Genomic DNA, 23,454 nt, shown 5'->3' on the forward strand with positions numbered 1-23,454 from the left:
TGATAGCAAGAAGTCATTTGAAAGTCCTTTAGCTTTCATTAATTCAGTCTGGCTTTCTACCTAATTAGTGCAGATTAGCAGTTATAGTTTGCCTAGATTATATCATCCCTAAAGGCTTTGTAGTTAACTGAGGGTGTTAGTAACAATAAGATGGTTAAAATAAAGATCTGAAATATTTTGTTTAACCATTATTACATTTCTTACGTAGTTGAATTGTCTTAGAGTTGGTGGCATTTAAGAATTGAGTAGATACATTCCTCCCTCATTCCTAGAGTGCCATGTTTTCTCTTTTCTCTTTCCTTTTGCACATGCCTTTTCCTTTGCCTGGAATGTTCATTCCCTCTTTCTTGGTTCTTTGGTGAATTCCTCGCCAGTTTTTTCAAAACGAGTTCAGATGTTCTCTCTTTGGTGAAGCCTTCCCAGATTCTCCCAGGAGCAGCTCAGGCTGTCTCCTCTATGTGTATCACCTTCGTCATCTTTATGTATTGCCTTCTTCATTTTACAAGTAGCAGAATTCGTCCAGAGAGATGGATTGGTCTTTTCAAGGTTACACATCAGAAGAAAACAGAGGAGAAACAGAGGAGTCTCGTTTAAGACCTGTGTTATCTCCATCTGTGCAGCTGGGTGGGCCAGCTGAGTTCTGGATAATTTCTATTTTGGTTGAATTTCAAAGGTCTTTGAGAAGAGGGTGAAATATTTTAGATGGTGGGAAATTAACTGTATCATGAATCTAGGAAGTGACTTATTTCAGTTTAGCAAATGAGCTCTTTCTGGAAGACTTGACATGAGAAAATAAGTATTTTAAGTTTTTAGCTGTAGAGGGCTCAGTTGTGGCTGCCATTAACAAAGAGAAACATTGTAAGTCTCATAGTCTTTCTTGCTGGTACTTGAGTTGGGGTTTCTCTTGGGTCCAAAGGATCCTGTTTCAGGGGTTGAGGCACTGGAGTAGATAGATGAATGGTGTGTTGTGAAAGACCCACTTAAGGCTGGAGAAAAATGAAACAGTTCTTGAGTTTGCTGCTTTTTTGTCTTCAAATCTCTCCTCCATTGTCTGTTCTGACCATTGCTTACAAATCATTCCTTTTAATGCTACAGCTCCTTCATTCCTTGCCTCTTTTGGTGTCACTGCTCCTCTCTTCTCTGGTTTCTCCTCATCTCTGGCTGGGCTTTCCTTGTTTGGTCTGTTTCTCCAGATCAGTTTCTTCTTCCTGCCTTCCCCTGCAGGAATGCCAGGGTCTAGTCCTTGGCTCTCTGTTACAATGGAGAACTAACTCATCTGTGGTCAAGGCTTCTGAAGTTAGTGTGGATTGACTCTCAGATCTGCCTCCCCAGCCCAGACCTTTTCTGACAGCCCATCCTGCTAATTACCTATTGGATATAATATCTACAGTTTTCCATCCTGCTAATATATGAAACTTGGCATTAAAGCTTATTGTCCTCTTTTGCACTAATCATTCCCACGACACCTCATTTTTCCTTAATGAAATACGTTTTTCTGTCAATGTCACTTCATGTTTGCTCTTTTCCTGTCTTTGCCCAACCCCCTCCGGTCATTTACCATATTTCATCAAATTATTTTCAACAGAATGCCTTTGTCACATTTATTTCTTTTTAGATCATTTTGCTGCCATAGTAGTTTAAGCTCTGTTGGTTTCCTCACACTGTTTTTGTAATATTTCCTCCAATGATTTCCTTAATTTTGTTCTTTTTTTCCTTCTTAGGATACTGTGAGATAAACCTTTTTAGAACATTTGCTGCTTTTAACATGTCACCCTCCACCCCTCTCCCCCCAAGTTTTGCCCAATACATACCACACGAGGCTGTATTTTTTTTCTTGCCTATGTAGGTTCAGGTATGACTCTTTGGCTTGCCATTGGTATTATACATAAGCTGATCTCTGCCACCTTTATTCATTCGTATAGTTATTGACAGACTTCCTATTGCTAGATAGGCACTGTGTGAAGTGCCCAGAAAGACACAGTTGTTGCTTTCCTCAAGCTTCAGATGGTGATGAGAAAGATGTAGAATATAGTGGGGTAAGTGTACACTTAAACACACCTCTCTGGCTTTGTCCCACATCCTTGGGTCCAGGCAGCCATCGTGCCTGGGTTTGAGTTTACCCTAAGTGTAACCATCTCTCCTGCCTTATTGACGCTTCACCACTTCTGTCTCCCTTGTTCTCAGCACCTTCTAAACTCCCATAGTCCTTTTGGTATCTGCTTCTTGCTTGCTCTTGAACGTTTCTTCTATTGATAATCAACTCTTTACACATATCTCCTTTTCTGCCACCTAAGCCTGTCTCCTGCACTTCACGTGAACTCAGAGTCAGAATAGTGGAAAGGAGACAGACTGTGGAATCCTACTTGGATTCGAATCCTAGTTTTGGCCCTTTCTAGCTTTATTCTTACACGAGGTATTGGAAATCCTCCCGGCTGCACCTGTTCTCATCTCTGAAATGGGGTAAAGGTGCTAACCTCGCAGTATTTGTGGAGCAGCTCGTTCAGCCTCTCACCTGCAGTAGGCATTCAGAAAACAATAGTGACGAGCCAGTCTTGGCTGGTTTCCCTTTCTGCTTCACTGAACTCCTATAGTATTTATTGTTTATGTCGTACTGATTTGATGATAAAGTTGTCTGCTGGGTTGTGTTATTTATTTTTTCCTCTATTGTCAGTTGAGACAGCTTTGCAAGGGCGAGGATAGGCTCCAAGCTCCCAGTGTGGGGCCTGGCACCAAGGGAACTTCAGAAGGGAAGTTTCCTGTTGCTACAGAGCTTTGTCCCCTTCTGTGTTGCTAGAGCTTCCCACATCCCTAGTCTTCAATTCCTTTAAAGCCCTTGGAGTTAAATTTTTTTTTTAAATTTTTATGTTTTTCAAACTTCTTATGTGAAAATCATTTCAAATTTATAAGTTACTGGGCCGGCATGGTGGCATAGTGGTTAAGTTCACACGTTCTCCTTCGATGGCCCGGGGTTCACTGGTTTGGACGCCAGGTGTGGACATGGCACTGCTTGGCAAGCCATGCTGTGGTAAGCATCCCACATACAAAAGGTAGTGGAAGATGGGCACGGATGTTAGCTCAGGGCCAGTCTTCCTCAGCAAAAAGAGGAGGATTGGCAGCAGATGTTAGCTCAGGGCTAATCTTCCTCAAAAAAAAAAAAAAGTTGCAGAAAACGGTATACCAAGCATACCCATATATGCATTACTCAGGATAACGCCTATTGGTAACATTTTTACCCTCTTTGCTTTGTCATTTGCTCTCTCTCTAGCTCTCAGCTTATATACACCCACAATAGTTTTCCTTTACTATCTGTCAGTAAGTTGCTATATCCTGGCCTCTTACTCCTAAATGTTTCAGTATGAAGTTCTACGGCTGGAGATACTCTTTTCTGTAACGATGATAGGGTTAGATAAGGCTTGTAGTTTGACATGTCTCTTTTAGCCTTCGCTCATCTGGGTCGTGTCCACAGCCTTTCTTTATCTTATGACATTGACAATTTCAAAGAATATAGGACTTCTCTCCCTTTTTTAATAGAGTGTTTCTCTTTTTTTTATTTGATGTTTCCTTGTGATTAGATTGAGGTTTTGCATTCTTGGTCAGAGAACTGCACAGGCAATGCGTCCTTCTCAAGATATCAGATCTGGAGGCACACAGTGTTCATCTGTCTTTATTGGAGATGTTTATTTTGATTATCTGGTCAAGATATTGGGAGATTAAGACATATAAACTGAATAAATACTACTTTTTTCTTCCTTGCGACTAATAAGCAGTCTGTGGGGAGACACGTTAAGACAATGTAAATATCTTGTTCCTTACCAGAATTTCCCCCTAGTTTGAGCATTCATTGATAATTTTTGCCAGAACTAATCTTTTCCATTATTGTTGCAAAAATAATTTTACCACTCCAGCAGTCTCTCCAGTTTATCAGCCTTCTGTTATACGCAAGCATTCTCCCTTCTCCTCTGTTTATTTGTTATTAGCATAAACTCATGACTTCCTTTTTCGTTATTTATAATTCATTACTATTCTTAATTGTTTTGGTCTTCAGATTGTCCCAGATTCGTCCAGAAGAAGCCACTTGAATGTGCAATGTGTCCCCATCAGTATTTTTTTTTTTTTGAGCACTTCCTTATTTTCTGTCGAAACAAGACGTTCCTGGCTCATCTTGTACTAACCCTGACCTAGGCCTGGTGGAAACAGCCATTTCTTTGTGCAGCCTTGGTTCCTTTTAGTGGAGAATGGTGTCAGTGACCAAGATCCAAGCATTAGGTTGTGCTTCTGGATGTCCCTCGGTTGTGTGAGCCTTTAGTGAAATTGACAGCTAGCTGCCATGAGTTTTCAAGGTCTAGATTTTGCATTTCAGACTATGGAAAAGCTCTAGCTGACTGTCAGTTTTGGGTTGCGTTAGGAAATGATTGGGCAAAGTGGTATATCAATTGACTGTCCTCTTGTATTTAACAGAGAGAACGAAGCTAATTGCATGAATGCAAATAGTATCTGAATTATGCAAGGACTCACTTTGGAGTTATTCTTTTGATGCTATAATTGCCACCTCATGGAAAATAATACTTTGGAGTAATGCTCAATATTTCCTTAGTATTACTTATCTCCTTTGTGTCACTTTTCCCACATGAATGTTGAGTATATCTCGTGTCATTTTGGCATAGTGGGAAATTGATTTGGGAAGGCCTGTAAAACTCCTTTAAGATTCTTGAATGGAAGATACTTATTGTTATAATTTCATAATTCTGGAACCCTGCAAGAATATCTTTATTGAATATGTACGTCTGCAAGATGTAAAAAATAGCCTTAGAAATGTAACTTAGTTTTGCACTTTTTGACTTTGAATATTTGGTCATATAAATTTTTTGAGAAATCGTTTCTTGGGAACTTTTTATTTTGAAATAATTTCAAATTTACAGAAAAGTTGTGAGTAGTACAAAGACATCACATGCACCTGAAGAAGCCCGTAGTCACCAGCTGTTCACATTCTGCCACATTTGCTGAATCGTTGTCTCGACTTTTTCTCCTGACTCTTGAGAGTAAGTCATAGACATCGTGCTCCTTACCCCAAATACTTCAGTGTGTATTTCCTAAGAACAAAGATAATCTCTTACATAACCACAGCGCAGTTACCAAAACTGGGAATTTTTACATTGGTTCAATGTTAAATCTGTAAACCTCATTCAAATTTTGCCAGTCGTCCCAGTAGTGTCCTTAATAGCAATTTGTTTTTATTGTTCAGGATCCAAGCTAGGATCATGTATTGCATTTAGTTGGCAAATCTTTTTGGTCTCCCTTAATCTTTTTTTATCTTTCATTAGTGACATTTTTAAAGAGCATGGGCCAGGTTTTTTACAGAAAGCCTCTCAGTTTGGGTTTGCCTGATGTTTTCTCACGACTGGACTGAGGGTCTGCATTTTTGTTAGGAACCACGTTAAGCGGTGGTCCATCCTTAGTGGGTGGTATGAGGAGTGATGTCAGTTTGTTTCATTATTTGTGATGTTAACTTTTTTGATCACTTAATTCAGGTGATGTCTGCCAGGTTTCTATCTTTGCCTTTGTAAAAGTGAGATTATTTTTAAAATAAGTTTTTTCTTTCAAAAATAGTCCATCTTTCTATAAAAGAATTGGAAAACAGAAAAGCATGAAGTATATTAAAATTGGCCTCAACCACCATCTAGGAATAAGTGTTATTAAAATTTTGGTGTCTCCTTTTCTGTCTTTGCAAATGTGTGTTTTGAGCACCTGCAACTTATTTTTCTAGACAAAGGGAATGGCTCAGTGACTAAATCGTGCTATAATGGGGCTTACATTGTGCTAATAATTGCTATCATCTATTTATTTGTTGAGATATAATTGACATATAATATTATGTTAGTTTTGGGTGTACAACATAATGATTTTGATATATGTATATATTGCAAAATGATCACCACAGTAAGTTTAGTCATCGTCCATCACCATATATAGTTAGGAATTTTTTTCTTGTGATGAGGACTTTTAAGATCTACTCTCTTAGCAGCTTTCAAAGATACAGTACAGTGTTGGTAACTGTAGTCACCATGCTGTACAGTACATCTGTTCTACATTACGTCCACATTACGTCTGTTATAACTGTCATTTATTGAACATCCATTATGTGCCATGCCCTGCATTAGGCGCTTTACTTTAATCAATTGTTTAATTCTTATGACAACCTTATAAGGTAAGTAACTTGTTGTCTTCTCTTAGGGCACAGAGAATTTAACATACCCCAGATTAAGCAGCCAGAAAATGTTGCGCCATACCGTGATTCAGGCAGAGACCATCCTCTTAACCACTGCAGTGTGCTAACCGGTTATATGTAAGCCAAATTTGAAAGTTAGAAAACAGATCGACTTAGGCGGTGATAAGATTGACCTCTTGTGAGCAGAGTTATGGCAGCATTGTTATCCCTGACCTGAGATGCTGTGCTTGCCTAGGATTTTCTCCTAAAACAAGCCCTCCACTCTTACTCCTCATAAGCCCTGACCTCTCGTAATCGGGCCTGCTGTGGCATACCCTTGCCTTCCCTGTGGAAATTCTGCCTTACCCCCCGCTCCTTCCTTCTGCTGACCTGTTCTCAGTGATGTGATAGTAAAAAAAAAAAAAAGCCCTGATTTGTAGCATTTGCCAATTTCAGTGGGTGAAATACTCCCAGGGTGGTTATTTCAAGCTATCAGTGCCACATCACTGAACACAGAGTTGGCCAGAGATGTGTGTTGGGAAAAGATGTGCTGTAGCACACTATTATAATAGAATTTCTATCATGAGCTACAGTAGCTGAAAACCTCAAGAACGTAGATAATATTATGTAAGATGTGGCAAAATATTAAAAAGTGATCTTTTGAGTATTTATTACATTTGTTTTAAATATAACTTATATAATTGTAAGTTTGTATCATTTAATTTTTAATGACGGCTGTGTTTAACAACTGGCTAGCAGAATTCTTCGAAATATACCATCAGCTCTCCCAAGCGTGTATAATCAACTCCAGCATGCCAGTGCAGTTGTCTTCGGCTCACTGGGCCCGCCTTCTGAAACCTTATAGCTGACAGTGTCTTGCTATGCAAGACATCAGTGCTATCCCTTCTTTGACCAGTCCTCCCACAAAACTTCCTGTCTCATTCCTCTCATTTGCGTCTAACATCTGCCCTGTTTCCAAGGTCTTGTCCCTTCTACCCGTCCCCACCCTGTAATTCACTTTCTCCTGTGTCTCAAATGTCATTCCCCATTCCGTTTTTTTCCCTAGTCAAATTACTGTCCTTAATTAAAGGAAGACCCCAGACACAACTTGTGTCTTGGGCATGGAGACTCTCCCAGCTCGATGTTGGGTCTCACGTGTAGAGGAAATCCTTGATCTGGAAAAGGAAGATGTATTTTTAGAATTCCAGATTAGAAATCTAAGTGGAAACTTCTTTTTTTACTGATTAATAAGTATGTAAAGGTGATTGCAGTACCATTAATACAGGATATCCACTTTATAAATGAGTTAAAAATGGGGAGAAGTGAGATGCAGCTACCATTTAAAAGCTTGTTTTTATTGGCAAGTATGTGATTGATTGATGGCATTTAGGACTACAGTGCATTTGTGTTTGGAGGATCACCTGTACTTAGAAAATGAGGCCTAGTGTACAGTGTCTTTTTATCATCTGTCCTCAAAACTAATTTAAAACCCTGAAAATACTGCCAAGTTCCAGGGTACATTTCTCGTTAATGAAGAAACATGGAAAAAATCTGTGTAAGGATAGCATTCTGTTTCTTGATTTCGGATTGTTGGAAAAGTGGAGACATAGGTGCATTCTCTTCCTGGGATGGGGTTAAACTATAGTTTTAATCAAGAATGTCTTCAAAATTGCCCTTGTCAGTAAGTTCATCGGTTGTCATTAGAAACATGACACACCTGTTCCCCGGGCAGTCGGATTGATTTATCTGTTGATTCGTGGGGCTGTCCTTCTCTGGAGCAGCACAATCACTTACCAGGGTAACCTTCAAGGAGGGTGTGATTAAAGCAACCGCCTCAACAAAAATTCTTACTTCGGTCTGTTTTTCATTTTTATTCTTTAATCGTCTCTCCACTCGCTTAATCTTTCAAGGCCATCTCAAGGAATACTAGGAGCCCAGGACTACTGCGGTACAGTAGGGTCGTATGGTGGAGATGCAGAGTAAGAGTTTTTGTTGTTTGCTCTCAGTGACTTTGTCAGCGTGCAGAGAATTCTCCTTCAAGGAAAACAGGTACTTTAATTCCAAGTGCCTTTGGAATCTAAATTTCCAGTGGTTTTGAAGTCACTGAGCCTTCTGTGTTCCCTTCTACTTGATGTTTTGGGTTTGACTTAATGTTAGAAAGGAAAAACAAAACTATTAAACAAAGCTATGAAAGCAATTTACAACATTCTTGGGAATGAAAGAAAGGTTGATGTTGAGACATTGTTCAAAGAATTTCTGCTGCTTATTAGGCATCTCGTTTGTCCCCAGATACCACTTGTATCTTGGGCACAGAGAGTTTCCTAGCAAGATGTTGGGTCTCATGTGGAGAGAAAATCCTTGATCTTGAAAAAGAAATATATTCTTAGAATTCCAGGTTAGATGTCTAAGTGAAAAAACTGTTTTTTTTTTTTCCTGTAAAATTCCACCTTGTAAATAATTAAAGCCCATGGGCTGTACAGTCTCTGTGGCAACCACTGAGCTTTGCTGTGGCCCACTGTAGTACAAACGTAGCTGCAGATAATGTGTGAACCAATGGGCATGACTGTATTTCAGTAAAACTATATGGACACTGAAATTCTAATGTCCCGTAACTTTCACTTGTTAAAGGATCTTTTTCTTTTGAATTTTTTTAACCATTTAAAAATGGAAGAATCTTTCTCAGCTTGTGAGCATACAAAAATAAGCAGAGGGCTGGATTTGGCCCGGGGGTCATAGTTTGCCAGCCTGTGCTCCAAACGATGAAACTTTAAAACCTTCATTTGCACTTTCTTTTTCAGGTTATAATGGTGTTCCAGCACCATTCAGAAATTGACTCTTATATATGCTGCAGACATTTTAACTTGTTGTGGGTTATCATGCCAAAGGATATTAAACATTTTACTAGTCTAAGCGGTTTGAAAATGTTTCCAAGAAAGGGGCTAGGTCTCAAGTATGATTCTAAATGGTGCATGAAGTCAGCGATGATTCCGTTTTACCGACTGTGCTACTCCTTGTGTCAGGGTGCATTGGAACCTTTCGGTTTGGCATTCCTAGTGAGTTACAGCGTATTTGTGTTCTTTCTGACGTCTTACATGTTGTGTTCAGCAGACTAAGCACCTGCTGTGTACAGGGCACTGCACAGAGCCCTGGGGACGAATCAGAGACAGACACTCAGAGCTTCGGGGAAATGCCTTGAACTTGGTTTCCAGAATCAGCCTGTTAGAGCATCTCTGTTAACAGACTTGATCCTAAGTTTGACTGTGATTTTTGGGTTTTAGTGTTTAGTAAACACTGCCTGCTGCTCCATTATGCTGCTAGGCTTAATAAGGTATGGCCACAGGGTGGCGTGGTTCTCAAATGGGCTCTGTTGTTGCTAAAACGGAAAGGAAAAAAATGCTGTTTTTAAGTAATGAGAATTCTCTCTCTTATTTAATGCTAGAATGGCCTGGCTGTCTCTAAATTCTGCCTTATTGAGATTTACACAATACCTAGCCTCAGTGCCATAAAGTCTTTTGTTTATAGTTAACAACATGAATTATGTGTTTATGATTGGGAGAAGGGTAATTAGGACTGTATTTCATAGAATATGTTTAATTTAGTCACTGACCTCAGTTTTAAAAAATGAGCTTATTAAAAACAGCTAGAAAAGTATTTGCAAATAAAGGACAGAGATGTCTTCTAAATAGTTGCAGAGTTGTGGGCAAAGTTACTGGCACAAGATCTTTTGTCTGATTCCATGGGCTTAACTGGAGGGGTGGATAAAACAGAGTAGGGATTACAGATGGTCAGGAAACACAAATTGTTAGAAAAGTGACTCTCTCATCCTAATAGATTATGAATATTAATTACCATAGGGGCTGGCCCCTGGGCCGAGTGGGTAAATTCGTGCACTCCGCTTCGGCGGCCCAGGGTTTTGCTAGTTCGGATCTTGGGCATGGACCTAGGACCGCTCATCAGGCCATGCTGAGGCAGCGTCTCACATGCCACCACTAGAAGGACCCACAACTAAAATATACAGCTATGTACTGGGGGGCTTTGGGGAGAAGAAGGAAAAATAATAATTAAACAAAGAATATTACCATAGACCGAGAGCTGAATATGTTCGAAGAGTTTTCATATACTAGCTGTAAGAAGAGATGGTATTACCTCCACTTATATAGTCAAGGAAGCTGAGGTTTAGAGGGTTTAAGTAAAGTCTTTGTAGGTGGAGTTGAAACCCAGATTTGCCTGGAGCCTGAGCTTACGCTCTTTGCGCTCGACCCTTTCCAGGCCCGCCCTGTGGCAGGCACTCCGCCTCTGTGGGAGAACGGGCGGATTTGTCAGTGGTTGTGGGATGCAGACTTTGGAGAATTATTGCTGCAACTGGAACACGGGTTAAGAGGCAGTCCGAGTATGAGGATGTAGCTGTTTAATATACCTCCTCTATCCTCTCTGCCCCATTGTTAGATTTCTCTGGATTTCTCCCTTTTTTACCCATTCATTAAGTAAGTATACCAGCTGTTACCCTGTTAGTTCACTTGCTTGTCTAACCACCTCCACTAAAATGTAAGCTTAAAGAGGACAGAGATCTTATTTTCAGAGCATTTTGTATTTTCAATGCCTAGAATACTGCCTGGTACGTAAGTGCTCAATCAGTGTTTATATTTGTATAAACCTACTAGAATGGGGCACAGTTTAGATATAAATTTGATATTCTCTTAAATTTGATGTTTTGTAAAGGTGGACTCCTAAGAAGCACCTTACTAATGCAAACTTACTGTCTTTCCCTTTCCTAGGGCGATTGTGTTGTTACTGTACTGCTCGCCGAAGAAGACAAAGTTGAGGATGATGTGGTTTTTTACTTGGTGTTTTCGGGTTCCACCCTGCATCACTGTACCAGCACTCGGAAGGTCAGCTCCGATACGCTGGAGACCATTGCCCCTGGTAAGTGTTCGCATGGAGTCTTTACTAGCCATTAGTAGTTCTCGAACACTTGTGTTCTTTGTTCATTAGTATAAAGCAACAGGCAGAATAAATCAGTGATAGAGCTATTGTCAGATCTTTATTTTAAATACATTTAAAAATATTTTGTTTATATCTTGCTTGTTCCACGGATTCTGAGCTTAATTAGAAATAGGTGAATTAAAATGGTGTCACAAATTGAAACATAAAAATCAGGATCAGCAAAAATATTACTTTATTGGAATGTTGAGATTGGGGAAAACTAAGACACATGTGGAAGGTAAAAGTTCTTACGTGGTTACTATGCTGTGGCTGCAGATTTGATTCTGAATAGCCTAGTGGCGAAAGAAAGGTTGACACCCAATTAGTAACACCGTCCTCAGTGTCTGTGAGGGAAAGACTTAAGAAATCTTCCATAAAAGCCAGACTTTCCCCAAATTAACAAAGCATAGTTCCTGGTGGGCCGAGGGCTTAATCACTTGCATTTATAAGTTTAACGGAATTCAAAGGCAAACGTTTACTTATTAAAAATTCTTTACAAAGTCTTTAAGTCGATGCTGCTCCCACTGGAAACTGCTCATGAAGTAGTGACTCTTGACCCGTCCCAGCCTCCGAAGGTGTATTGATTGATGTTTGGAGATGAGCTTCTTTCCTTAATTAACCTTTTTTTCAAAGTTAACAATTGACCCATTTTCATCAGAATAGAAAAGAAGGCACATTTAGGGGGACCCCCTAAACGGTATTGACAGTTGAACTATTTTAGAGAATAAAGTAGATTTAGTTCTTATTGGAACATTTCTTTTGAACAGTGTTTGTATAAGACACTCATTTCACTTTGTTGAAATAGATGGTGTAAAAAATTATTGGTTTATGAAGCACTTTCAGTATCTGGTCTTGCAGATCGCCAGTTTTTCATTGCTGTTCCATTTTATATAAATTAACTTCATATCTGATACCCACCAACTCCTGGAAATTATACCACATTCAAGAACTGGGCTTATGACAGTTGAAAGCTGTATTTGTCCTCCTACCTGGCAAAAATGATTTTGAAAACTCTTAAGATTTAAAGGTTCATGACAGTTCCTATGAATATTTCCCCCCAAGTCTTTCAGGATAGGAAATTTAACAAGGAGTTCAGGATAGATACTGATTTCTTTTCTACAGAGTATTAAGTATCATTTGTAACTTAAAGCTCCAGTCATCTTGTGTCCTGTGATGTCTATCGTGTCAGAAAGGCTTATCTGGAACTTGAGGTCGGCTCTCTAGCAGGTGCCATCCAGTATCACCATTGCTGCACATTCGCTATGTGTGGGTGATGGTGAGAAAAGCTCCTCACCTGGGGAGACCAGTCGGTCCCTGACTGGGCTCTTATTAGGAAGGGAATGGAGGTAGGTTTTACAAACTTACTCCTTCCTGAATTAGAAACACTTTAGGGGTTGAAGTTTAGGGAGTGTGTGTGTGTGTGCGCACGCGCGCATGTACAGAGAGTGATAGTGAGAAAGCGTGTAAGTAGATATAAGGAGAATGCAAGTAGCTATAAGAGAAAGGACAAATATAACAAGGATGTGGCCCTGTGCCCTGGCTGCAGTCCTCAGTCACAAGTACCAGCAGAGTCCAGCCTCTCGAGGGAGAGGGATATGCATGACTGCTCTTATACCTTGGCTGGCAAGATTTTTAAATTAGGAAGGGCGACAGGCAGTTAACTTTCCTTAGATTCACAAACCCACTGTGCTTGTGTGACAGCCTGGAGCTCTGTGTTTGTACCGGATCCTTGCATACTGTCCCCAGCCTACCTTTCTGAACTCCTCCCATTTCTTCCCTTGCCTTTGGTTTTAACACCTCTTTATAGATCTCTGTAACCCCTCTTTCCCAGGCACACCCATCTCTAGGTGTCCTTTTGTACTTATCGACTGAGTACCCTCGCCCTCCCAACCGCAACCAACCTGAGTGGATATTGTACTCCACTGCTTTCTTTTGATTTGATTTGCATCTTCAGAAATCATTCCTAACCTGTTTGCTTGGAGCCTGGGGCCCTAGTACCTGCTTTCTCCTTTCTCCTTCATTTTCTACTAATCGTCTCCTCCCTTTAAATTATGACCTCAACTACTTCCAGTATTCTTGATCGTGCTTACAGAGCTTGACAGCCTGTTGCGTTTTCACCCAGTTGGCCTGAACTACCGTAGATCTGTTTTTATGGACGTGTTGGACTCGTTCCTTCCCTTCCTTCAGGTCTTTCTGCAGACACCGCCTTCTCAGTGAGGGCTTTCCTGCCACCTTATAAAGTAAATAACTGCCTCCTCTCTGTGTTCCCTGTTCCCTTTTCTGCTTAATTTTCCTCCATTGCACTTAGCAACTTTTAACACATTATCTAGTTTATCTTCTTTGTTTCCTACCTGCCTCTACAGAAGTGTCAGTTTCATGAGGGCATGGATTTTTGTCTGTTTCCTTCACTGGCGCTTACTAAGAAGGCTTGTTCTAGGAACCCCTACCCATGATGGAACAGAGTTTCCCCTGTGTCAGAATTCATCTTGGTTCTCAGAAGCCGCTCTTCCAGAAACGTGCATGTGTGCCTGCACACAGACACACACACACACACACACCGTTTCTTTTGAAAAATGCAAAAGGAGTCTCTGGCCGCCGCTGCTGCTGCTGCTGCTGCTTTTTTTTTTTTTTTTTTTTTGAGGAAGATTGGCCCTGAGCTAACATCTGTGCCCATCTTCCTCTATTTTATATGTGGGACACCTGCCATGGCATGGCTTGATGAACGGTGCCGTAGGTCCACACCCAAGATCCAAACCAGCGAACCCCAGGGCCACCCTTGCGGAGCACACGAACTTAACCACTACACCACCAGGCCGGCCCCTCTGGCTTCTTGAATTGAATCCTTGGCTTGGGGCTGGAGTCTGTATTCTCTTTCCAGAGCTACCGTTGATGATTTGTGTGCGTCAGTTAGTGTATTGATAGCCTCAGATTTCCTGTCTCCTGAGGGCAGTGTCAGATTAGTGAAGAGTCTTCATGGAAAGTCTGTACTTGCTTTGTGCATCCCGCTTACTGGATAGACGCGTGCGCTCTGTTTGCAGCAGCTGCTGCTGACGGGGGTGTCTGCACCCTTTCTGCTCGCGTGTGGGACTGGCTCTGCGATTCCTAGTCATTTTGGCTGACTATGAGAAGAAAAAGAGCTTTGTGTCTTGTCCTTGCTTTTAATGTCTTGTTCTTGCTTTTAATGTCATATTTTACCTAGATTGTTGGCTCTGATTTTTCTTTGAGTTCTCTGTGTGTTTCACTGTCAATGTTTTGTAACATTTTAGTATACTAAAACCAGATGATTGATTGACCTTCAAAAGGCAGCTACTTCTTGATGTTACTCTGTAACCTTTTATTATTTGGGGGAGGGGAGAGAGAACAAGACATTTCTTAATTGCTTCCATTAAAAAAACCCTCTTTGACTTCAGATATTGACATTATTTTTATTTTTCTATTTTCTCACTTTTTTGCTGGTTTTCCAGTGAGATGCTTACAATGAATTGTGTGTGTGTGTGTGTGTAATTATAAAGAAGTTGTAAAGGCTTTTTAAAGTAATCTTATATTGCCTTGCTACCATTGAAAGACTGTAGACATGATACGATTCCCCTTTCTTTAATAAAGTGTGTTGAGCAGTAACAACTTAGGAAACAGTGTGGTGGAAACTTGACTTTGAATTGTTTGAATGCTTTACAGCGAGCATGCTGCTTTTAACATATATAGTAATTTTTAATAATATTTTGAAGACTATTTGAAAACAATGTCCTCTCTTTTGAAAAAAGACAAGTTTATAATAAAATATTACATTGAAAATACCTATGAATTGGCAGGTTTGAGAATATAATTTGTTATGAAATACAACTGAAAATGGAAGTACATCTCTAAAGACAAAAGGTGTTGCCTTTGTGATAAATGAAAATAAAGCATCTTCATTCTTTTCTCTTCATATAAAAGAAATCCAACCGCAAATCCCATTTTAACTAAATGGTGATTTTCCTCTAGAGATGAAGCTGAGATTTTTTTCTTTAAAAAACCTATTTAGGACTGGTAATAATGTAAAGAAATCTGAGTATCCTGGAAGGTAATTTTGGGGGGATATGGAATATGGTCTTGTTGTGTTCATTTTTATTAATTAAACGTGAGTTTAAACCGAACAAACGATTTCAGAACAGAAGACAAAATGCAGGCTGCCTACTATTTTTACGAAAGGCTTTGGTGCAGAATCTTTCATAAAAAGAAATCTTTTTTCACCATGTCTATTATTTACTTTTAGAATTCACAGCAAGGGTTCTTGTTTGACAGGAAGACTGCAAACATTTGTTGACCCAAAATTTGACTCAGCTCTGTTGTATTTTTCTTTTCTTTCTTACTCATGAAAGGGAAGGTACTATATAAAGTGATTTGTTATTAAGAAACAGGAAAAAAATAGATTTACCTTGATCAGAAGTCCTCCAGGCCTCAATTAGGAATCAGTGTTCACAGCCCAGGTCTCGACAAGGAGCCCCGAGTTACATCACGGTGCGTCCCTCGGTTCTTGTGAACCAAGACTGTTTCTAGCAGCAGATGTGCCAAGGCTGCCGAATTGAGTAACACATTTGAAAAGAAGTTGTAGGCTTTAAACTGGCCTAGTAGAGAATTCTGATCCTTTCCCTCTCTGCCAAAGTAGTGTTATTTTTTACTGGACATTTTCTAACAGTCTCCTTGTTCTAAAAAAAACTCCTGCTTATTATAAGGCTATCTCTAGATGTGATGTGAGTTTATATTTTAAAGAACTGTTCCACTGCTAGTCAGTATTATAGTGGCTGTCCTAGAAAAACAAACTGAGAACTAGTTAGAGGGGGAAAAGTGCCCGTCGTCTCCTGTCCCAGTGGTCATGCTTCTGTGGAATTGTGTATTGCATGACCTTGGTGCTGTGGATACGGCACTGGAATCCTGGCACATGCGTTACAGTGGGCAGCAGCCACCCCAAGGGGGTGGACATTTGCTCTTAGGGGGGCAGAAAATCTCTCTCTTTTATATATAAGGCACAGATATACATATACAAATATATCATGTACCTGTGGTATTAAATTTTCATAGGACGTGGGACAAATAGAGAAAAATGTCTAAAAGGGCTCCTTGGGGGAATGACAGTGAACAAAAGGTTGAGAAACATTGCCTTAGAGTAACAGACTGGAGTATGGTAGATCAAAGTTTTAGCATTAATTAGCCTCTCTCTTCCCCAAAACGTACATGATGAAATTCCTGTGCCTGCTGTTTTCCCCCCTCTGCTTAAATGCTTCCATACATACAGAGACGTTTTATGACATACAAATTTACACACCTACCATTAGACCACTGAAAACTAGCAGTGGGTGCATACTTCTGCACATAACCTTATCTCCTGTTAGCGTGTGCGTCTGAAGACTGAAAATTTCCTTTAATCCTATATAGCCACTTCAAAGGGAGGAAAAAGACACCCAGTTCTTAAATACTTTGATGCCAAACTCAAGTAGTGAAAGATCCTGTTTTTATATTTTCCACCATTGACTACTAATGCAGCCTCCCTCTTAGAAGATGATTTGAGCGCCACTGGGCTTGGCTGCCCAGCAAGGTCTTTCAGGGTTCGTTTTTGGATAGCTGGTGAAACAAAGTCCCAATTGTCTCATCCTTAAAAGAGAAGGCCGGGATGGGATGTGTGCCACTTTTAGCTTAACAGGAAATGAAGTAATTCTTGGGTCATGCTTTAGCAGTTTTGTTTATCTGTAGCAATATTTCGTTTCCATGGGTACGAGTGCTTCATATGGTGATAAGGAGCCCACGACAAAGCTCTTCCAACCTCAGGAGCACACACCTCCTGACCTGCAAGCTTAAAAAAGTTTTGGATTAGATGCTTTTAGGAGGACCATTAGCAGTTAAGATTTTGTTTCTCACCTTGGTGCTCCTTGTTGTGTTTTTGTTTATTCTGCTTTCTTTCCCCTTCCCTTTATTTTTTCAGTTCTGCTGTGCCAGTGGCAACATTTAGCTCAGAAGCTTTGTGGGCTGTGCTGCAGGAGCTCTTTGCAGAGTATTAGGGGTCTGTTTTCCTTGAGTGACCTGAACAGGAGCATTTTAGTAGCTAATAATAATAATAATAACTACTACCAATTTTAGATGCCTGTTTTATGCCAAGTGCTTTGTGTACGGCCATCTCTAATGTTTTTTAACAATCTGGAAGGTTGGTGGTGATCTCATTTTGTGCGCAAACAGGCTTCAAGGTTGAGTAACTGTGGATAACCCCAACCTGTCTACAATGGAGGGTGAGATTCAAAGCTAGTATTTTCTGCCTCTACAGCTAGCTGCCAGCATACTTCAGGACCCCTCACAGTTCACTCAATTAGGAACAGATCTCTCCCACCCCGTAGTTTGCTTTCTATTTCTTGTAAATGTAAGTGAACTGGACCGGATTGTGGGATAAATCCAGAAGGCAATTTAAAAAATGGAATTAAAGTTCAGGCCATGTTTCTTTAACAGTTTCTCTCTCTCTTCCCCTCTCCAAATTCTTTATGGATACTTCCTTCAGAAGCAGCTCAGTAAATTTTTAGAACTTCCCTTTTTAAAAAGACTCGATTTTAATTTTCTTTCTTTGTTACCAGGAAATTGAGTGGAAGGAAAAATGCCATGGAACTAGCCGAAAATGTTGCTACTGTTTTTTTCTACTGCAGCTTCTGTTTTCACGTAAAAAGAAGCTAAATTGTGGTTATTATATTGAATTGGGTATAGTTTCCCGTCCCCCTGACTTTGCAGTGTAGATGTAGGCATCGTTAATACCTTGCATTTCGTGTGTACAAAGGCAGTCGTGAGACAGATGGCAAATAGTCATGTCTTTAGAGCTGATTGGTGACTGTACGAGGCTTTGTATGTGCGTCTGCAGTGATTTTAGTTTTATTACTAGGTTTGTATTTTATAACCTCTGTTTTAAAAAATATTGACTTTCTTCCCCCAGATGCTTTATTTGAAAGGTTACAGGGATTAAAAGATAATCTTGGGAACCACTTGAGCCTAATAGAAACATTAATGTGAGAGAGCGGCCCTGCCGACCTTGTGTGGTTGATTTCCAGGCAGTAGGACGAGGGACTTGGTCCTTGATCAGCAGTAACTCTTGCAGTTTACTCCAGGTTTAATGAGGACTGATCCAGGTCTTCTGTCCCTTAGGTCTCCACTCCTCTTTTAACTCTCAGGTTTTCTTTTGATAAAGAAGCTTATAATCATACCAAACAAATTCAGATTTATGGCACATTTTACTTAGGATGATTCATAGTTTCTCCTTCAGATTGTGAGTTCACATCTGAAGGGAAGATAGTGGGCTAACAGTTGGATGGCTTCTCCTAGATACCTGTTTCGTGGCCTTTTCTGACATTCTGCCTCCTCTAATGTGCAGTTTTATTTGAGTTGTACACAAGTAGAGCTGACAGTAGTTCACCCATATGTCTTTCCACCTTCTAACAAATTCTTCTGCTAAAGCAGCTGAAAGAGAGGCGTGCTAATGCCGCTACGCGCATGCGCACAAATGCCCCTGAACCTCCTACTTCTCCCCCATTTGTCTGTCGCACCCCGATCCTACCCAAGTAAACAGTCACTTCAGCAATTCCAGATAGATTTCTGAGCAGATAGCTGACTGCTGCCCCTTCCAGGTTTGAGTAAGGTGGTATTGCCGGGGCTTAAAAGGCTCTGTGTGTACGTGTGCGTGATGCAGTTGGAGAAGTGCAGTGTGGCATGAAGCCTGTGTACATGCAGAAGGTGATTTTATAGGGCAGTGAATGACGTGCACTTCGAGTGGCATTGTGACTCCGTCTCTGGTTCGAGCTTTCAGGTTTCTCACCTTTGTGCAGGCTTGGGGAAGGAGACTAGTAAGAAAGAAGAAGAACTGTTCAGATCGGGGGACGGGGGATACCATTTAAGTTAGTGTAAGGCCACTTCGAAGCCAGTGAATTTAAGTTTTGAAGGCAGGATTCACTTTGGGTCCCAAATTATTCACATTATCATTGTTGAATTGTGAAACCTGTGATTTTAGTTTTTATTGACGTTTATTCGTATCTACCTCAAAGGACTGTCAGGAATTTATAAGTTAGCTTAATCCTGAAAAAAAGGGAAAATACTAATATTGGTTAGATTCATGAATGAGAAGCCCAGCATTCCTACTTTAAAGTACTTCTTCTGACTGAAATATGTGTGGCTGTGTTTGTGTGTCTGTCTGTCTAGTTTAATTGGAAATGAAATGAGGCTAGGTATGTTGTTTTGGGTGATAGTATTAAAGAATTTGAGAGGACTCTTTAAAATTATAGCTCTTAGAAGACTAGGAGTGTGTCTAGATTTAAAATTGTTAGAGAGCTTGCCGTTTACCTCAGGCCACATGGCTAATAAGTGAGACAATAGGTTTGAACCTGGTCTGTCCTATCATTAAGCATCTAGATGTAGCCAGGTTCCTGAATCGTCCTGAAACTGTCTCTTGCAGTAATTAATCCATCCCTTGAATGTCCCCTCTGCTTGCATTTTTATGCTTTTGAAGCCGTGTCCTCTTCCTGGAATCTCGTCCTAGCTTTCTCTCCCTTCCCAGCCTCTGCCTGGTGGAACCCACAGGCTTTTGCAGCTGGGGACCCGTAGGGCCTGTAGAGGCTGCTCCCTCAGGCTATAAAGGAAGAAAGTGAGGCTCAGAGAAGCAGAGGGGAGCTGAGGTCACACAGCTTATGGGTCTTCTAGCCAGGATTTGAACGTAGTGTTTTTATTGCATTCCTGTTGATTCTTCCATGGTACCCATATTTCCTCTTTAAGGCTCTTGTACCCCTGTTTGACCCCTAAACTCTAGAGCAAGAAAACAGGTTCAAACCCTAATTCTCCCACTTAGGAACTTTATAACCTTGGGCAAATTATTTAACATTTTTGTGCCTTGGTTTACTCATCCGGCAAATGGGGATAATAATCGTACCTTCCGCATAGGGTTGTTACGACGAGTAAAGGAACTGGCATTTGGAAAGCACTGAGACTAGTGCCTGGTGCATTCTCGTTGTCAGTGCCATCAAGTCATTTCCAACTCTGAGTGACGCTGTGTGCAGCAGAGCAGAGCCTTGCCCAAGCTTTTTGTGCCTTCCTCTGTATTAGACAGTGCTCTGCTGCTATTCGTAGGGTTTTCATGGCCATTTTTTTCAGAAGTGGGTGTCCAGGTCATTCTTCCTAGTCTGTTTTAGTCTGAAAGCTCCACAGAAACCTGTCCAGCATGGGTGACCCCTGTTGGTATTTGAAATACTGGTAGCTTAGCTTTCAGCATCACGGCAACACACAGCTGCCACAGCATGACAACCGACAGACAGGTGGTGTGGGTTCCTGACTGGGAAACGAACCCGGGCCATGAGAATGAGAGTGTCACATCTTCACCACTAGAGCACCAGGGCGGGCTCCTTGCCTGGCATATAGCAAGTATTGTGGGAGCGTTTGTTAGTCAGTCAGGATAAGACAGGGCCTGTGCTTCTGAGTTCTGAGGGTTGCGCTGAAGAAGCCCTGGGGTTGGAGAGTTGGGAGCAGGATGCCTGTCAAAAAGCTCCTCCTGAACTGCCACCTCCTTTGTGAGGCCTTCCCGCTTTGCCCGCCTCTGAAGTGCATTGCCCTTCTCCCACCGCTGGCACTGGGTGTGTCTCTTGTAGAACCCGCTCCGTTTGACTCACGTTGCCCTTCTCTGCAGCTGTTTGATTCCCCTGATGGACTGTGAGCTTCTGAGGGGGGTTGAGCCTCCCGCCTCGCTCGGCTTTGCCTTCTGGTCACAGTGCCCTGGGCTCGGTGGATGTCGCTGTTAGATGTTGTAGAACAGTTTAAAAGAAACGCTTGCTTCTGCCAGAAGAATACTCAGACCTACTGCCTGAATCGGTTGACTTGTTTCTGCTGACATTGTTGTCGTATGTCATTAGGCTGGCTGCCCTTCAAAGAAAAATTAAGATTTTTTTCTAATTTCATTTCACATATTAAATGTATAAATTCAAGATATATTGAATTGAAATATACATGCGGGTGTGTACATGCACACACATAATAAACACACACAAACACACACCAGGCAGGAGATGCTTCAGTTTCCTACAGCCTTCCTAGAAAGAATTCCACGTGGAAGGCAGCGGGAGTGTCTGGTGGAGTTCTGTGTTGTGTAGAGACAGATCTCGGTGGTTCAGGAATCTGTTATTCTTGCTTAACAGTCACAGTGGCCTGTCCTTCCTAGTATTGGGCTCCCTGCAGGCGGGGACGTCGCTGTTACCCCTCCTCCTTCGTTTGTAAGCAGTGTGGCACAAAACTCTCGCATCAAAATATAACAGGTCATGTCCTTTGGCATCAGACTTGAATTTGAAAAATGGGTTTTGCTTCCTAATATCTGTGTAACCTTGGGAAAATTACTTCTCGAAGTCTTAGTTTCCTTACCTGTAACCTGAGGACAATACATACCTCATATGTTTGTTGTATAGAGAACGTGACCTGCCAGGTGCCTGTATGTAGTTGGTACTTGGTTAGTAAACACTTATTCCACCCTAAAATTACACAGGAGTGAGAGGTTTCTTTTGTCACGGGGGGAAAGGGCTTGAGGAGGCCCCTTGGGGGAAAAGTATGTGGAAAACCAATTTACTTATTATTCTCACTGGTCACGTGGAAAAACATATTACTGTTTTCTTTCTCAAAGACAGCAGAAAGCTTAGTGTGTTCTGTCTAAGCCTGAAGCTTCCCTTCGCCTGTGCCCATGGTAGGGGAATCCAGACTCATGAACCTCGTCAGGGTTTCCATCGGCCTCACGCTGCTGTGGGACAGCGGCCTCTGCGTCCTGGTGGGTTCAGGAGAGCCCGGGTGCACAGGTGCCTGCAGGTAACCAGGCCGAGCACGGGCAGCCTGACTCGAGCAACAAAGCAGCAACTCTGTTTTTCATCAGAAAGATGTTTTATGGAAGAATGGTGATGATGTTAGGAGCATAGTTCTAGCTAGTTGAGATGAGCATTTGAGAGTTGAAGAAAAATAATGTGTTTCAATTAATATATTCTGCATATTTGGAAATGCTTAGTTCTGTGAGGCCAAAATTCCAGAGAAAAGTCTGATTCTCCAAGAAGGCCTTACCCACAGAAACAGTGTGGTTAAACCTTTCTGATTTTCCTCAGCGGAGCCCCCTGGAGTGGCATGTAGGTCGTTGCCCGATGGCACAGCTCATGAGGTCCCTACCATCTGCACGGGGGCAGCACGGTCTTTGGCTTGCTGTCCCTGAGCTGGACTCCTAGCCACGGCATTGCATCAGGTCTGTGGGAACCAGGTGATTCCACTGAAGTCCTCATTATATTACTGGAAAGAACGTGTATCTGAGAACAAAAGTTATCTTCTAGGCCTTGAATTGCTAATAATAGTAAAATAAAATCAAGTCGTTGTGTACTTTTCAAACCACTTCATCCTTCGGTCGACTGTGTTGTGGTGAGAGTAAGGCGCATGCTGGGGCATCTGAAGTTCCTCCCGTATAACCCGCGTGAGCGACTGTTTCCCTTGGCTTTGCAGGTCTAATTCGGGGCGGTAGGTATGAGACTTCCCACTGTGTGCCAGGCCTTACGGGATCCTCGAGCTTTCATTCTTTAATTTGTTCACACTGAACGCCTGGAGTTCAGGATATGTTGAGATACTCAGAGACTGCTGAGTGCCAACCACTACGCTGTGGGCCTGGCGATGACTGGGACCCAGAGTTGTTTGCTGTTGGTAAGGGAGCTAATTCATGTTTGCAAATAGCAATTTAAATAAAGAGCTGGAATAGGAGTTTTAAGAAGTTTGTAAGAGTGCTGCCCGAGCTCAGAGGAAGGGTTTCTCCCAGGAAGGGGAACTTGGGTATCATGTAAGAAGAGCAAGACCCACCAGCGTCCTCCCTCTGGGAGGAGGACTCTAATGCTGTCTTCCTTGCTACACGTGTTTCTTTAGGTCATGACTGCTGCGAGACAGTGAAGGTGCTGCTCTGTGCTTCCAAAGAGGGCCTCCCGGTGTTTGTGGTGGCTGAAGAAGACTTTCAGTTCATCCAGGATGAGGCCTATGACGCAGCCCAATTCCTGGCCACCAGTGCGGGGAACCAGCAGGCTCTGAACTTCACCCGTTTTCTTGATCGGTCAGGACCCCCGTCTACAGATGTGAACTCCCTTGATGAGAAGGTTGCCCTGGCATTCAGACACCTGAAGCTGCCAGCAGAGTGGAACGTGCTGGGGACAGATCAGACTTTGCATGGTAAGAACTGAAATGACCCCCAGACAAACTGAGTTTGGAATGCTTGTGTTTTG

General features: G+C 41.6%; 1 protein-coding gene across 8 annotated transcripts in view; it reads left to right on the plus strand.

Moving 5' to 3' along the window:
- Positions 1–23,454, plus strand: part of AKAP13 (A-kinase anchoring protein 13) — a 325,669-nt gene that overhangs the window by 119,799 nt on the left and 182,416 nt on the right. For all 8 annotated transcript variants that reach the window (XM_046653445.1, XM_046653447.1, XM_046653446.1 and 5 more), the window contains exons 3-4: positions 10,981–11,128; positions 23,105–23,401. In XM_046653445.1, the coding sequence (XP_046509401.1) occupies positions 10,981–11,128; positions 23,105–23,401 (445 nt within the window). The remainder of the gene's footprint in view (positions 1–10,980; positions 11,129–23,104; positions 23,402–23,454) is intronic.

This window comes from Equus quagga, chromosome 2 (assembly GCF_021613505.1).
Source record: "Equus quagga isolate Etosha38 chromosome 2, UCLA_HA_Equagga_1.0, whole genome shotgun sequence".
In the NCBI taxonomy this organism is placed as follows: domain Eukaryota; kingdom Metazoa; phylum Chordata; class Mammalia; order Perissodactyla; family Equidae; genus Equus; species Equus quagga.